The sequence below is a fragment of the Passer domesticus genome, chromosome 3, assembly GCF_036417665.1.
Source record: "Passer domesticus isolate bPasDom1 chromosome 3, bPasDom1.hap1, whole genome shotgun sequence".
Classification (NCBI taxonomy): Eukaryota; Metazoa; Chordata; class Aves; order Passeriformes; family Passeridae; genus Passer; species Passer domesticus.
In genome coordinates this window covers 62,033,896-62,048,697 of record NC_087476.1, presented here as the reverse complement: position 1 = coordinate 62,048,697, position 14,802 = coordinate 62,033,896, and the positions used below count along the sequence as shown (strand labels likewise).

The 14,802-nt window shown below is 39.5% G+C and overlaps 1 protein-coding gene across 1 annotated transcript in view; it reads left to right on the top strand.

The window, feature by feature from the left end:
- Positions 1-11,771, top strand: part of AIG1 (androgen induced 1) — a 123,046-nt gene extending 111,275 nt beyond the window's left edge. The window contains exons 5-6 of the mRNA XM_064413497.1: positions 7,937-8,100; positions 11,131-11,771. Coding sequence (XP_064269567.1) covers positions 7,937-8,100; positions 11,131-11,168 — 202 coding nt within the window. The 3' untranslated portion in view covers positions 11,169-11,771. The remainder of the gene's footprint in view (positions 1-7,936; positions 8,101-11,130) is intronic.
- Positions 11,772-14,802: the final 3,031 nt, after the last annotated feature.

Sequence of the window (14,802 nt, the reverse complement as noted above, 5' to 3'; positions counted from 1 at the left end):
CATCCTGCTAAATTATGCATATACAACCCATTTTTCCTTCTGCTGTTATGGAAGGAGGCCTTTGCAGGTTAGTGGAGGCAGACAAAGTCTACACTGTGCCATCACTTGCAAGTTCTGCGTGTCCTCAGCCTGCAGGTGCTATTGAAGACTCTAGCCAAGATGTGCTTGAGGCTGCAAGCCAAATCTTGGTCCCATTACATCAAAATGATATACCGTATTCACAGGTTGGAAAAATCTACCAGAAAGTATGAAAAGTGAGGAGTTTGTCATCCCTCTCATTCAGGGTGTGGCTTCTTTTCACACATGAAATCCACTGTCTTCCTGTTGCCAAGTGACCACATTACAGTAGAGACCTTAATCACTCAGGGGGCTTGGAATTGCTGAATTCGGATGTGTTGTCCTTGTTGGCAGCACCCTCAAGGTTAGCACAGTGTATTAAAATAAGACTGTACCTGCAAATGACCTAGGTCCGTACAGCCTGGTGGAACTTCCTTCCTTTGTACCTAGGGTTGACTGTGGGTCCTGTTCTGACGCTTAGTTTGTGGTTTATGTATTTTTAACTAGAATTTAGGGATCTGCCACTTGACAATTTGTTCTTTTGCCTATGCCATTTTTTCCCTCAGCAGAAGTGTTTTCACTGCAACTCTCAGAATAAAGTGAAGACAGCCGCTAATCAGATGTTCTCTATGTTTTGTTCTGGAATTTTGAATTCTCTTCCAATCTCAGCTGAAACTTTCTTACCATCCTACATGTTTTATGTATTGTGTTGCACTTTTTACAGGAAAGGAACATACAGGAGGATGTTGTTTAGGTTTGATTCTGTGAATGCTTTTTTCAACTCCAAGTAGAGGAAAGCTTGTTTTATTTTGTATGTGACTGAATCTGTCATGTATGAAAGAGGTGGTAGAATAGCAAGTGCTTTTTAATGTATAATTGGTAAATAAGAAAATTGGCAAACAATTCTGAATAGCATCACTGAAATTGGAAGAACATAGCTAAATAACTTGTTATCTCCTGAGCATGATTCAGAGACTTGTTTTCTGAGAAACATCCTTTCTTGAAGAGTAAAAGCTTTTTCTGTTTTTCTCTTTATTTTTCTTGCATTCTCTCCCTTCAGTCAAAGAGTTTTTGAGTAGGCGCACTTAGCTCATGCACTCTCTGTGAGAGGGAGCTCACAAGGAACTGTGCCCAGGCAGAGCATCCACAGACTTGCATTGCATGTTGCAGACCATACATGGACTTTCAGGATGGAGGCCATGGGATAAGATGGGAAAAGCCTATTGGCTTTATTTAGCATGGCTTGAAAAGGTCACAGTTTGTATTGAATTATTAAATCTAGACAGTGCTAAGAAAACCAGAGCATTTGCCAGTACTACCAGAAAATTCTGCCAATGAGTGTATGGAGTTAGTTGTCAAGGAACAGAAAAGAGCCAGAAATGTGTTCCTCCTTGTAACAAGAATGACCTCATGGTAACTAATATCAGAGTCTAATACGTCCCTAAAATAAACTGAGACAAATACGTTTATTTTAAATGGTTTTCTTTTTCCCTCTACTTTTGAACACTTCGAGATGCCAAAAAACCAGACCCTAAGAATCTGACTCTACTGCTGTAGTCATGCTGGGAGCAAAAGACTTATCTGCTCTCTTATAGCTATCTCAAATCCACTAGGAGCTGCCTCCACATGTGCCAAGCTTGGACTTGATTCATTCTTTCATTCTTTTATAAATCTATTTAAAGAGCTTCTAAACTTTGATTTGAAAATAAAGTTTCTCTTGAAGTGACTTTAGGAGAGTTCCTTAGATACACTGAGGGAGAGCATTTAGATGGGGTAATTTGCCTTCTTGAATGAATTTAAGAAAGGAATGTACACTGAGGACTTGGAATGAATTTGAGATTGATTCTATCAGGCTTGCTGTAGGATTTCCACTAGCAGGTCTCCATAGAAGGAGAGGAAGATCAGAAAGAGCAGATGTTGGCACAGACTGCTAGGACAAACCTTGAGATTCAGAAGAGAGGGGTCGTGGGTTAGAGCATGAAGCTTGGTGAGAATTGACAGTCATGTTGATAAAGAAGGACAAGATTGAGAAACCAGAAGGATTTTTGAGGCTGGTGGTGCCAATGGAACAGGAGAGACACAACAGGGCTTTGCTAAGCTGTGCTGAGGGTTTGTATATAGGAAGGGCATCATGCATGCTTTTGGAAGTGAGCACTGGGGATAAAAGTTCAATAAAGATCAGAGGAGTCCATGGTTAGAGCAAAAAAAAAAAGTAAAATGTCCTGGGGGCAAGTAAAAGAAATTAACTAAAATCATGTGTGAAAAGAGAAGTGGATCAGGAAACATACAGCTCACAGGTCAGCAGCTTCAAAGCTGAAGTCGTGAAAGTAAGTGGGGAATGCTGGGAGAGGGAGAGAGAAACAGACTTTGAAATTGGAATGGAAGGCTGATGTAGAAGTGGATGATAGATGAGAAAACACAGAGGAGGAGAAGAGAGTTGGAGCTGGAGCTGCCCTGAAGAGGAAAGAGTAGGAAGAAACAGAAGCAGCAGAAATAGGCCAGGGGAAGATTAGCGTCCCTTGTACCTGACCCAGGAGGGTGGGAGGACAGCAGTGCTTTCAGCAGGAGAAGGCTGTATGGATCCCCAGCCTAGTAGGTCTGACATAGCCATTTTGGACTGTTGCTTTCTGGCTTGCCTCCACCTCCACATCCTCAAATGTTTCAGTCAAAGCAACAGCACAATCACAGATGACATGCATCGGTAATATGTTCTCACTTCCTTGTGCAGCTCCTTAAAATATAGCTCAAGAAGGCATAGCAACCACTACTATATTTAAGATGAAAAATTATTTATCAAAATAGATGACTTCCAGAGATGACAGCACTTTGCAGTGAATCTGTTAAATTTCTGTCATTGTAGCTACCTGTACATAAACACAAATTTCTGCTAAGCTTTGTTCCTCCCAGAGGATGCCAGCACCATGTCATGCTGAGTACATTCTGGATGTGACATTATTTGCAGCTGCAGTTTCTCAGGACTTGTCTGGTTCTGACTGCATAAGCCACTCCACACCAGTAGCACAGTCCTGTGACCCATGTATTCCCATGTAGTCCATCCACTCAGATGAATGGAGAAGAATCCAGCATTAAGAATATGGAACAAGAGGGGATGATTGCTGTTATTTGCTAAATGATGACTGTTTACTTTAAAATTCCTAAACTATGTACATTCCTGGTGTAGGTGTGTTAGGTCTGTCTGGCTGTTAATATAAGAAGCCCAGCATTTTAATATAGCTGAGATCTTAAAAAATCTGATTAGATGTAGAACAAACTCTCCTGTGTTTTTGGGGGGCGTTTTGAAGATGTGTCTCTCATCAATCAGTATTAGAAACCAAAAGTAGAACAAATTTATTGTGGGTCATTGTGCTCCTGTCCCTGAAAGCACAAGATTGGACTTGCACTACAACCACAAATTATTTGTTTGTTTGTTTTGAATGTCTCAGCTGCTCTAAGCCCATCACCTTGTTTGGAAGACATTCCACATTTTAATATCTCTGGGTAAAGTTATCACTTTTGGTGGAAAAGGAAGAGAGTGATCCTGGAAAAGATCATGAAATAAAGGGTACAAAATGCCCATGTTCTTTTTGCTAAAGAGTAGCCACTGGGAACTCTCTACAATTTGTCTGGAACCAAGGATTCAGCCTTCCTTTGTGGCCAGTCACTGGAAATAATAAGAGCACTGAAGATCTGGGAGAGGATTTGCTGCTGCAAGAAGTAACCAGAAAGGAACTGCCGTTCATAGATGAGAGTTGTCATGTACCCACACTCCAGGTAGAGCTAATGGCAGATGCTTCAGGAGAGCTTAGCAAACCATTATGAAACAACCAGCTTTCAAGGGGGAGTTTTCTTCCAAAACTTATGTCAAAGCGTAGGTGCTTAGATCCTTTGGTCTAGATGGTTTATGTACCTTGTACTCTTTAAACTTAGGCATAATTGCGCTCATTCTTATTGCTTGTACCATCTCCTGATTTCACAAAGTTTTCTAGAGTTGCATGATAGGGCCTAGAGAAGATGGGTGCACTAAGTAGGCTTCCAGACTTTCATACTTCAAAACTTTTTGAATATCTGTATTTTGGTGATGTATCACTGAAAGGTAGGGTAGAACATTCCAGAGATTAATTAGGTATCATTCAGAAAGATATTTCCATTATCAGCTTTGAATTTCTTGTCTCTGAGTTGCATTGAGGTGATTCTTCTGTCATGAGGAAGAGAACTGGAAGCTCTTCACCCATTTTTATGTCATGCATTATTATTCTGTGTCCTTTAATTTGCTGCTCTTGAGAAGTTACACAGCCCCTCATCTAGCAGCCCCTTTTTCCAGAACTCAGAGTACTGGTTGTTGATGAGTACAGGTTATGATTAAGGACTCAAGCACGACAGGAAATGGGTGGAGACTCCCTCTGAGAGTCCAGACCACAAAGTGCTGCCAAGCTATGATAGCTGAGAGCAGCTACCATGAAGGGGCAACCATCTTCTGCAACATCTCCCATTACAAAATTAATGAGGTGTCATGGTTATTAGCTACCATTATACTCACTTGTTGAGCTTGATTCTGCCAGGACTAAGGTCTTACACATGCTGTTGTTACAGCTGTATCATTTAAACTGACAGAGTACACATAAACCACAAGGTTCCAACAAATTTTTGTCCTTAGTTTTCCTCATTAACAAAAGATCTATATCCAAAGAATAAATGTAAATGTATGTTCCCTGCATACTTGTTATTTTCTCCTGATTACTTTGATAGGAGAGATATACAACATCTACTGTATAGTAGAAGTGAAAACTAGCTACAAAGTCACATTTTTTGACAGATTTGTTAAAAACAAGCAATACTGTGCATTTTCAAATAGCTTTTTCTGATTTCTACACCAACTGGTTGAAAATTTCTAAAAACAACACTTTTTTTTAACAGACATTTTAATTTGAATACAATGTGTGAATGTTTCCGTTCCTTCTCTTTTTGCTGTTTCTAACAAATGGCTAGATGAACTCCATGACCTGTAACACATTCATTGAAAATATACAGTTATGTCTACATACAGCTGCTACTGTTCCAAATCACAGGGGGGTTCAGGTTAACTTTATCTTCTCAGAAATAGCCAGTCCAGTTTTACTCCTCTTTTTCTCCTTTTTTCCCCTTTTTGCCTTTTCCTTTTCTCCTCAGTTTATTTCTATCTAAACGACACATTTTTACACCTGTTCAATGAAAAAATCTTCAATTTGATCTAGTTTTTGCACTCCTGAGTAAATCTTAATGCATGCTTCCATGTGCTTACCTAATAATGAGGTTGGATAGGCATATAATGGCTACTGGATTAGCAACACTGAAGGCATTAATTAACGCTGGCAATCAGCACTCTTGTGTAGAAGCTTTATGTGAATGGTTGATCAGCCCTTTATAGTGAAGCCTCGAGAATGCCTGTATTCCAGCAGGAGCAAACCTACTAGGAATGGCCACCAGGTGAGGTTTCCATGGCAGCAGTTGTCCCTTTGCTGCTCCTGTTTGGGGTACAGGCAATGCTAGAGCAGTCAGTGTGTCACTGCTCAGTGGAGAGGAGGCTAATATTACTCCACTCCAGCATAGCCAGCAGCATGCTGCAGCTCATTTTTAGAAGGATCAGGTGGGTTTGTGACTGTTGTCTCCAGAGTGGTGCTTGGTCCCTCTTGTGCTCAAAGCAGTTTTGACAGCGTGGCCACCCTGGGGACAGGCAAACAGCAGCTACACTGAAGGCACAAGCAGCATCACCACGCAGGGGCTGCTGTGCTGGGCAGCAGTGTGTGAGCTGTCTCCAAAGCCTGAACTAACCAGAGATTGCTGACATGCAGGAGCTCATCAGTGACTCATTGGCTGGATTTAGAAAATGCTTCCTCTTTCTAGCATAAATGTGTTCTAGTAAAAGCCACTTCTACTTGGTTCCTGAAGCTGGCTACGTAGGTGCTGTTTAGAAGGTCCCTTGAAAAGTCCCTCTGTAAAGGTACTGTATAATCATAGGAAGTTTCATGACACCAGAGAAAATAAGTGGAAAAAGAGACTGGCTCTTTTTCAGTCTTTTTCCTTGGAGCTTGTTTTTCACAGAATGATCATTAGAAAAAAAAAAGCAAATTAAACCTGAAAAAAGTAAATGAAACTGAAAATGTTAGGCAGTAATATACATTCCCTGCTAAGCGAACCTGGTAGCAGGGGACATCCCACTACCTTCTACCCAACTCTCTCATCTTTTTCTTTCATCAAAAGGAACATGGTGTCCCCTGTTACCATGGGTTACGCAGGAACCCTTCATTTTTTCACAGATAATTTTATCTTGTCAGGTTAATTCTATCACAGAAGAATACTGGGGAAAATAACTGTAAAGTACAGAGATAATTTCCCATATGTGAACTGATTTGGAGAAAGGGGGTTTAATTGCATTTAGATCATGCAGATTAATTTACTGACACATGTAGTTTCCCAAGTGAAGTGTCCAACTGTTAAGGGTTGGGCTGTAATAAAAGCTTTTCCAAGGAGGAGGGAAGCTATAACAACCATGTACAATTCCAGGGTGATTGTTAAACAGGGATTCTGTACTCCCTGTGTGACAGAATTTTATGGTAACAGTTTTCTGTGGACTTCTCTATCTCTGCCCTTTAGGAGCCTTTGACTGTTGATCTAGTGATCAAAAATCTTCCTTAAGCAAATAGAAAAATCAGCAAGTGAATCAAGTCGTGTGGACATGGAAATCCCCATCTATAACATTTGCAGCTGCTCTAGTTGTGCTTCACTGTAAGCTTTTCACTCAAATTTTCAGGTCAGAAAGGAAAAGATTTACATTCTTGAAGAGAGCCCAGCAAAGCCCCAGCTTACCTTCACTGAGCACTTTACCCAGTTAGCCTCTGAGATGTTTGCTCAGTTGTTTGCCAGTATTTGCTTTTCTTAACTTCCACCTACTGGAATGTATGAGCTTTCTGCTCACTGCAACTTCACCACTCACTGCATCAGATCTCAACACAAAAGTGATGCCATCAGTGGACACAGGTGTCCACTGCAGCCACACACAGCAAAACCACACACCTGGAGTGCTTCTTCAGGCTGCAGTGCACTAAAGCTGATGGTCTCTCTCTTGAGTTAGTGTACCAACAATGTCCTCTGTAGCTGAATGCTAAAAATCTCTGTGTCACCAGCAAACCACCATCAATTATTTTCCTTTATTGTATATTGGCTGTGGGGCTGGGCACTACTTTTTAGGTGTGGTTTTGTTTGGTCTTTTAAAAAAAATGTTTATCTTCCTAGAGAAAAATTACCAGATTCCAAATTATAGCAGGTAGCTGAAAGAAAAGGAGGACCAATCTAAAACACAGTTGCTGAAGAAATTATTCTCTCAAAGAGAATCTAAACCATATGCTTCTGGCAAACCCAAAAACTGATTACCATGTGTAGCGAGGAAAAGCAAAAGAAAAACACAAATGTGTATGAAGTGAAAGCAGGATAATGCAGAAAGCAGGGAGAGATGGTAGGAGAGCCTGTAGAACCCTGAATGCTTTTAGGATAAAGAACCTGCTTGGAACAGAGGCTGCTGCAGTTTCCATCTTTGGCACAAAACAGGGGTTTCCTCGGAAATATAAGTGAGCGAGGAAATACCTGCCTATGTCAGAAATGAAAACGAGCCAACTGCTCATAATAAATTAAAGCAAAGCAGTAAGAATGTGGGAAATAAGCCATAGTTTCATCATTTGTGATGTCTGTTTGGGATGGATGTCATCCACATGCTCCAGTTCACCTGCAATTTGCAGGCCTTTAAGATAATTGCTTTTTGGGTTACAGTAGCTAAGCCTACAGGCCAAGCTACTTTTGTAAAAGAGAGCTGTAAGAGTCAGTGCTTATTATTTTTGTTTTGTTTCAGGGTGTGCTGGATTCACCACGTTACAGGAGTGTGGGTGTACCCGCTTCTTGAGCACCTCAGCCCAGGTGTCAAAATAATCTTTTTTGCAGCTGTTACCGTAATAATTAACGTATTCTACTTGGTGGGAGAAGTCCTGAACAACTACATCTGGGATACACAGAAATGTGAGTATTGTTTTAGGAATATTATCTCATGAAATACACCATCAGGACTTGAGTATGTTTCTCTGAAAGTGTAGAATGTTTTAAGCTGACTAAAACAAAGGAAAATGACAGAAGTTCCACTGAAACATCTTGCTTGCCTGCCCTTAAAAACAGACGGATGAACAGAATGTCTGCTGGAGAGCCTGAGGAGCTATGAATATGTATTCTCTTTTATAACTTACAGTACTAATTTAAGAGCTCTTGGCAATTACCTGAGATGTTTACAACCCACTTATTAGCTGATGAACCCATTAAATGCAGCTAGAAAAAAGTATCATTCTGTGTGAATGCCAATAATGGTAGGCTTAGACTGAGAAATGAAAATATACTTTTAGTATTTTCGGGTATAAGGTATTGTCTCACCATATAAATTTACTCAGGGAAAATGAACATTTTCTTGTCAGTGAAATAACAGGAATGAAAGATCACTTTAGTGCAGGGTAAACTTAACTGTGCAGACTCTACATCACCTGTAGACTCTACATCATCCTGCCTAGGCCACTCATTGCTGAGGAGAGGAAAAGGGAAAATAAGACAAACACAAGATTAAAAGTAGGTTCCTTTTATCTATGAAAGATAGTTTTCATTTATCAAATCAAATGAAATAAGCAAACAACATTCATAATAGCTGCTGTGGCAAATCACAACTTGGGGGAAATAAATTCACATGGTAGTTAATGGCACACACAACTCTCTTTAACAAGTCCTTCAATACCAGGTAGAATCTAATGCTATAGGCTCAAAGCAGTTTTACTTTCTGTTTGCCCATATTAGCATCCAGCTGTAAAATGCCTTTTTGTTTTTGCTCTAGGACCATCAGTCACTCGTCATAGTGTTCAAGACAGGTATTCGGTCCTCAGTTTGATGTCAAATTCACATTTATTTAATGTCTTTAAGTTAACTCAGAAAAGATGTTTCCAAAAAGGCAGCTGCAAGGAATAATTTCACTTGACCTAAGTCCTGTATGAAGAATAATAGTGTGGTAAAGAATCACATATTCTTAGCAAGTCCACGAATAAGGAGATGGTGGAAAATCTCCTGCACTATTCCAAAGTATACATAACAAAATCCCTGCTCCTTGCAGCCTGCCACCCTAGAGGAGCTAACTCAGTTTCGTCATTCTCCCAACACCTTTCAAGGTTTACCCTGGCATTATTGTCCTCTCCATCATTTCCTTCACATAGATAAGGAATATTGATCCCAAGTCCTTTGTGGCTCAAGCTTTGCAAAAAAGAAAATGCTGTGAGTCCCGTGCTGGTTTGCTGAGCTTGAAACACTTTGCACAAACTTAACCCAAAGTGTGTGGCAGGAACACCACAAACGGCAGAGATGTAAAATTATGCCAGTCTGTCACCATGCGAGACCTGGGAAAATATTATTTGAAAACTGTACGATTAAAAGGGGCTTTTGAGCAGTAAGACTGCAAATCAAAACAGTCTGCCATGAGAAGATTTCTGGGGTGAGAAGGGGTTGTTTTGGGTTTGGAGATTTTTTTATTTGCCTCTGGAGATGCATTAAATAGAACCTCACTACTGACAAAATGATTTGCAGTTAGTTTTTCCAAGTTAAACCACAAACATGGTAGGGAAGGAAAAATTTGCCCTTTGTACAAGCCAGCGTCTGTCCACAATTTTGAGGATATCTGCATTCCTGCCAAACTATTTGATGCATCTGCAGTAGAGTGCTTCAGAAGAAAGGAAAGAGGTGCTTTCAAAAAGGCAAATAAAATAGCTTTTAAAATTATTGGAGAAGTTCCTGCTAGGAGAAGACATAAGATTGGCTCTGGAGCAACACTGTAAACTGTAATCTTTTGGTCCCGGTCTCTTGTTTTGGTTCTTAAACCTTCAGCTGTGGCTCTCCCGTTACACCGCTGTGCCAGCAACACCCAGGGCCATTGTACTTGGGCTGCCAGCAACATGCAGACCCATTTGTCTTGGTGTTGTTTCTTTCTCAAGGCAGCTCTGCAGTTGTGCTTTCTAAGTGCAGATGAATCTTATTGTTTCCCATATTGGAATTCATTAACTATGTTTTAAAGTGATTTAGGGTGTACTTACCGCCTGTGCATATATTGCACTAGCAGGTGATCTTACTTGTGACTGCATTTTCCTCTCAGCATTCTCAAGCATTGCTTCTTTTTTGCCTTTGGTTATCACAAGTCTTTCTTTTCCAGCATGCAGCAGGCCTGAAAACCTCCAAAAGAAATATTTGTATTTGAGATGTCTGGCAGAGAGGGCTTAGTCAGAAGAACAATACTTTTGTCAGATACCAGTAGTAATTCATTGTCCAGGAACAGGCACATGAAATAGCTGAATGTTTCCATTGCCAGAGAAAACACAGTCTGCTGCCCAGCCCAGCATAGAAAAGAGACGAGTCCTGCAGTTAGAATAATTTCTTTAAGAAGCTGTACACTCAACTCAGCCCTCCTGATATTACTGAAAGAAATGGCCACTACAAGAAGAGAAAGGCACCCTTTCAGTAGAAATTGTTTACTCATTCTTGTACTTTTGAAAAAGAGAGTTGTACCTGCAAATACTTAAAAATCAATGTTGAAATGGAGAGGGGCTTCCAATTATTGAATTCTGAAACACAGTTATTAAAATTTTCTTTCAAACAAAGTTGTTTGCTTCGATTCAGCTATAGTAGCATCTATTTTAGTTTGCTAGTAGGTAAGCAGAGCACGTGAGGGAACTAAGTGTTCCCAGACCCCTGCAGCCGTCAAAGGCTGCGCGTGCGGCAGGGGGTCAGGCTGATCTGAAAATGGGAGCGAGGGAGGGAGGATTGTGCAGCTCATTGCTGGACAGAGAGCTGCTATCAGGTGTGCAGCTGCTCTTTTCCTTCACAGCAGGTGAGGTAACACATGTGAGCAAGTTCAGGAGAAACAACATGGATAAAGGGAAAAGAAAGATTAATGCGTTAGAGGAACCTCTCTAAGCAAAGCCTTCCATTGTATTCATTGAGAGATTTTTAAAAGCTGCTCTCATATGTTTTCAGGTACTGAACAAGGAAAAGAAAAGCCGAAATTGGAGTGAACCATAAGAGGCAACACAGAGGATTGTTTATGGCTGCATGAAAGATTTCTCCTCCTCAGCAGAGGAGAGGAAAGGAATCTTTTGGAAAGGAGGAAGTTTCATGGGCCCACTTCTCTCAGTGCAAGGATATTTTTGGATTTTCTAGGGGGGGGGGAATGATTTTAGCTAAGAATAATATTAATGTTTCAACCTTCAATTTCTCCATGTTTGCATGTGACATACACATATAAGATGTATATTTAGCTCCAAGGCATTCTCAACATGCATTTCTTGAATCAAATAAGTCATTTAACCATTAAGTCCTTAGATCTTTTTACTTCTGCCAAGAAAAACAACGAGTCCATTCTCTGTACTGTTTGAGAAAAGTTTAACCAGATAGGTCTAATACAGGGAAACAAAGCAATCCCATATATTTCAAATTACAGCATAGAAGTTAATTGCATGAATGTATCTACAGAAGAGTTCAGTCTGACTGAAATATTAATGTAACACTATGTAACAGCTGCCTTAAATTTGTTATGTTAATAATTTTACCAGTCCAGTGAAATCTTACTTGCAGTGTTAAGATCTTAAGACCTAAATAAAGATTAAATTATCCTTGCATTTCTTCTTGTTTCATGCTGATTCTTGAAATATTAGATGGATTTGATGGCATTTGAATGATACATTTTCAGGTTTTCCAGTGTCAACTGTAGATGATATCATTTCTACATGAGGATTTTTCTTCTTATTTTCATATTAAAATAACAAATCCTTCATTTCAAGTTGTAAGTTCTGAATAGGGGGGCTGGGCTGTTTGTGTTGTACAAGAGAGAGCATGTAAGTCTTACTTCAGGAAGGCACATAATAAATGTTTGAAGTTAAGTGTATGCCTGTTTGTATAAGGAATTCAATTGCAAAATACTATTGATTGTTTAAGTTTAACATGATTCTGTTTAATTATTAGCAAGAAGTACCTTTAGTAGGCAGAAAAAATTGTCTAGAACTAAAATAAAGTGAACAGAATATTTCTGGCAAAAGAATGTTTATTAAAAAGTAGCTTTACAATCCAAGTATTGGTATTCATATCACATATTTTTTCATTAGTGTATTTAGTCATTTATTTTAACACATGCAGAGCACTTTGAGTGTGTATAGTGTTAATGTGTTTTTAGTAACAGGATTTACTAAATCTGCAGAGTTTTAATACTGTTTAACAATGTTTCTGTTCTGGAACAATTCTGAGGAAAACTGATCTCATGCAACTCATTACATGCCTCCACAATACTTTTTAAATGAATGTATGTACACACTATCATACACAGCAGCACAAGTTCAACAATGTGCTTTTTGGTTTGTTTCCTTCAAAAATAAGACTCAGTAATGATACTGTCTTTGTCTGTCCATCTGCTAGATTATTTTTAACTTGCTGATCAAGAGTTGCAAAGATTTCCAAGCTAAGCAAATGACTAGAAATTTCATGGAAATAAGTGGCCGGATAAAGAAGGAGCTCCTCTAATGATCCTACAGAGGAAGAGGGCAGGACACACAAAACCAGTAGAATTTGGAAGCAAATGGCCATAGCCATGTGGCCTTGCATTAAGGATATTATATTCGGCTGTTCCTGAATTCCCCATTACATGTGCACAATGTTACTTGCAATAGGCTTTTAAAACCCAGGAAGGAGAGTAGGCATGGATTCAGTCATGTTCAGTGAGCTAGGAACTGTTTAAAATCACTGCTTCTGAAAGCTGTGGTAGCACATGAAAGCAGTGGTGGACAATGAATGTTCCGGGGGATCTGGCTGTACTTTCCAACAGCAGCAACTGTGGCTTAGGGCAGGAAGCCTGAAGCACAAATCCTGTTGACTTTTTGTCATATGAAGAATTTGCATAACCTATACTCTGCTGTTAAGTCTAGGACATTTTTTTTAAAAAATTTATTTCAAGGGTATTGTTTCCTTCACAGAATTCCAGAATTCATTCTGATGGGAAGAATGTGTTAAATAAAATGCCACACAGCTGTACCCATTCTGCTAGAGCACACTCTGATTATGTCTGCTATATATATGGCACCACTGAGTACTAAATGTCTGAGATCCCAAAAACTGACATTGATGGAAAGATTCCTCCTTCTCAGCAAGTTTTGTACCTGCTCAAGATAGGTTTTTCTTCTAATACCATGTCATTATATGCAATATAGGAAATGTAGTAAGAATATAAAGAGAACAGAGCTGTCAGAGATCAAGATTGCATAGATGAATCCATAGGTAGGTAGGTGTCCAAGTGAAAGAAAGCTCGCTTTCAGAGGTATAGCACAGGCATGTTTAAAGTTGTCATCCCTCATATCTCTGAATTTTTGAATATTCAGCGCCTGAAAAAAATAGACACCAAGCTCAGATCTCAGTTAAGGCCCTGAGGTTGGCAATGTTAGCCAAAGGCAATATATGTGACACAAAACGTGGTGGGTTCCATTTGGTTTAAGAAAATTTATAGTATTCCAAGAAGGTTTGAACTCCATTTGTCTTCTCACATCTCAAAAAGTTCTCCACCTCCTGTGAGCTTTGAATCATCGTACTTAAAGTCAAAAACATTTTAGAGCATTAAATCCAGCCTCTGATGTATGAACCATGATATAAATAACTTGGGGGCCTGTGTACCCAGAGAGCACTCTTCTAGACTGTGTTCATTCCCTTTAGGATTACACAATCCATCATTCTTAAGAAAGATGATGGATGAATGATGACTAAAATAAAAGTCACTTGTAAACTTGCCAAAATTCAACCATCCTGGCTGAAATTGTCCCTGAAAGGTATTTCTCTTGGGGGAACTATTTTTTTGGTGGAAAGCTTTTTGTCAGAACAAGTAATTTATTTCCAAGTGAAAGTCTATGAAAAAAAGTCTAGAAAACTTTTCTCTAGTTTTGCTGTGGAACTCAGCCTGAGGACAACATTTATGTTTGCAGCATTTCTGAATTTATGGGGAATATCTATTTGTCTTTGTCCAAAGTTTAGGAAAAATAATAAGCCTGCATTTCCCTGTAGTGCACAGGTAATTCTCCAGAGTGATTATCAACTTTGGGAATAATTAAAGTTGTGCCATCCCTGGTCTGTTGATCCTCTCAATGCCTTGACTACCCAAGACACAAATCAGAATGGGGAAGCCACTTTGCTTCCTATGTATTGTCAATACTTTCCCAGAGCTGATGCAAATAAAGCTGCATTGAAGGGTGAGGGAACCCAAGCTTTGATGACAACCTGAGCAATGAGAATAGCTTCTAGATGGATGAACTAAGTGAAAAAAACTCTAGTTTTTCCCTTGAGGACTGCAATAAAATGAAATTAGTAGTGATTGTTATGTTGTAGCTGTAATGATAAACCACATAGAAACTAAAACTCTGCAAAGGAATCATTAGTATTGTTGTCGAAGAAGAGCACAGTGTGCAGTAAATAAGGAAGGCTGCCACACCTTCCACCATGTGGAAAAAACAAAATACAGTTTCGTCATTCAGTGAGCACCATCCATCAAGTGTTACGAATGAGGCACAGGAAAAAATACTGTGTGATCATCTAATTAAAGGCAATATCATTATTCATACTCACAAGGGGCCAAATTAAGGTTGAACAGACGGCCTAAATTCTGACATTACCTCACTC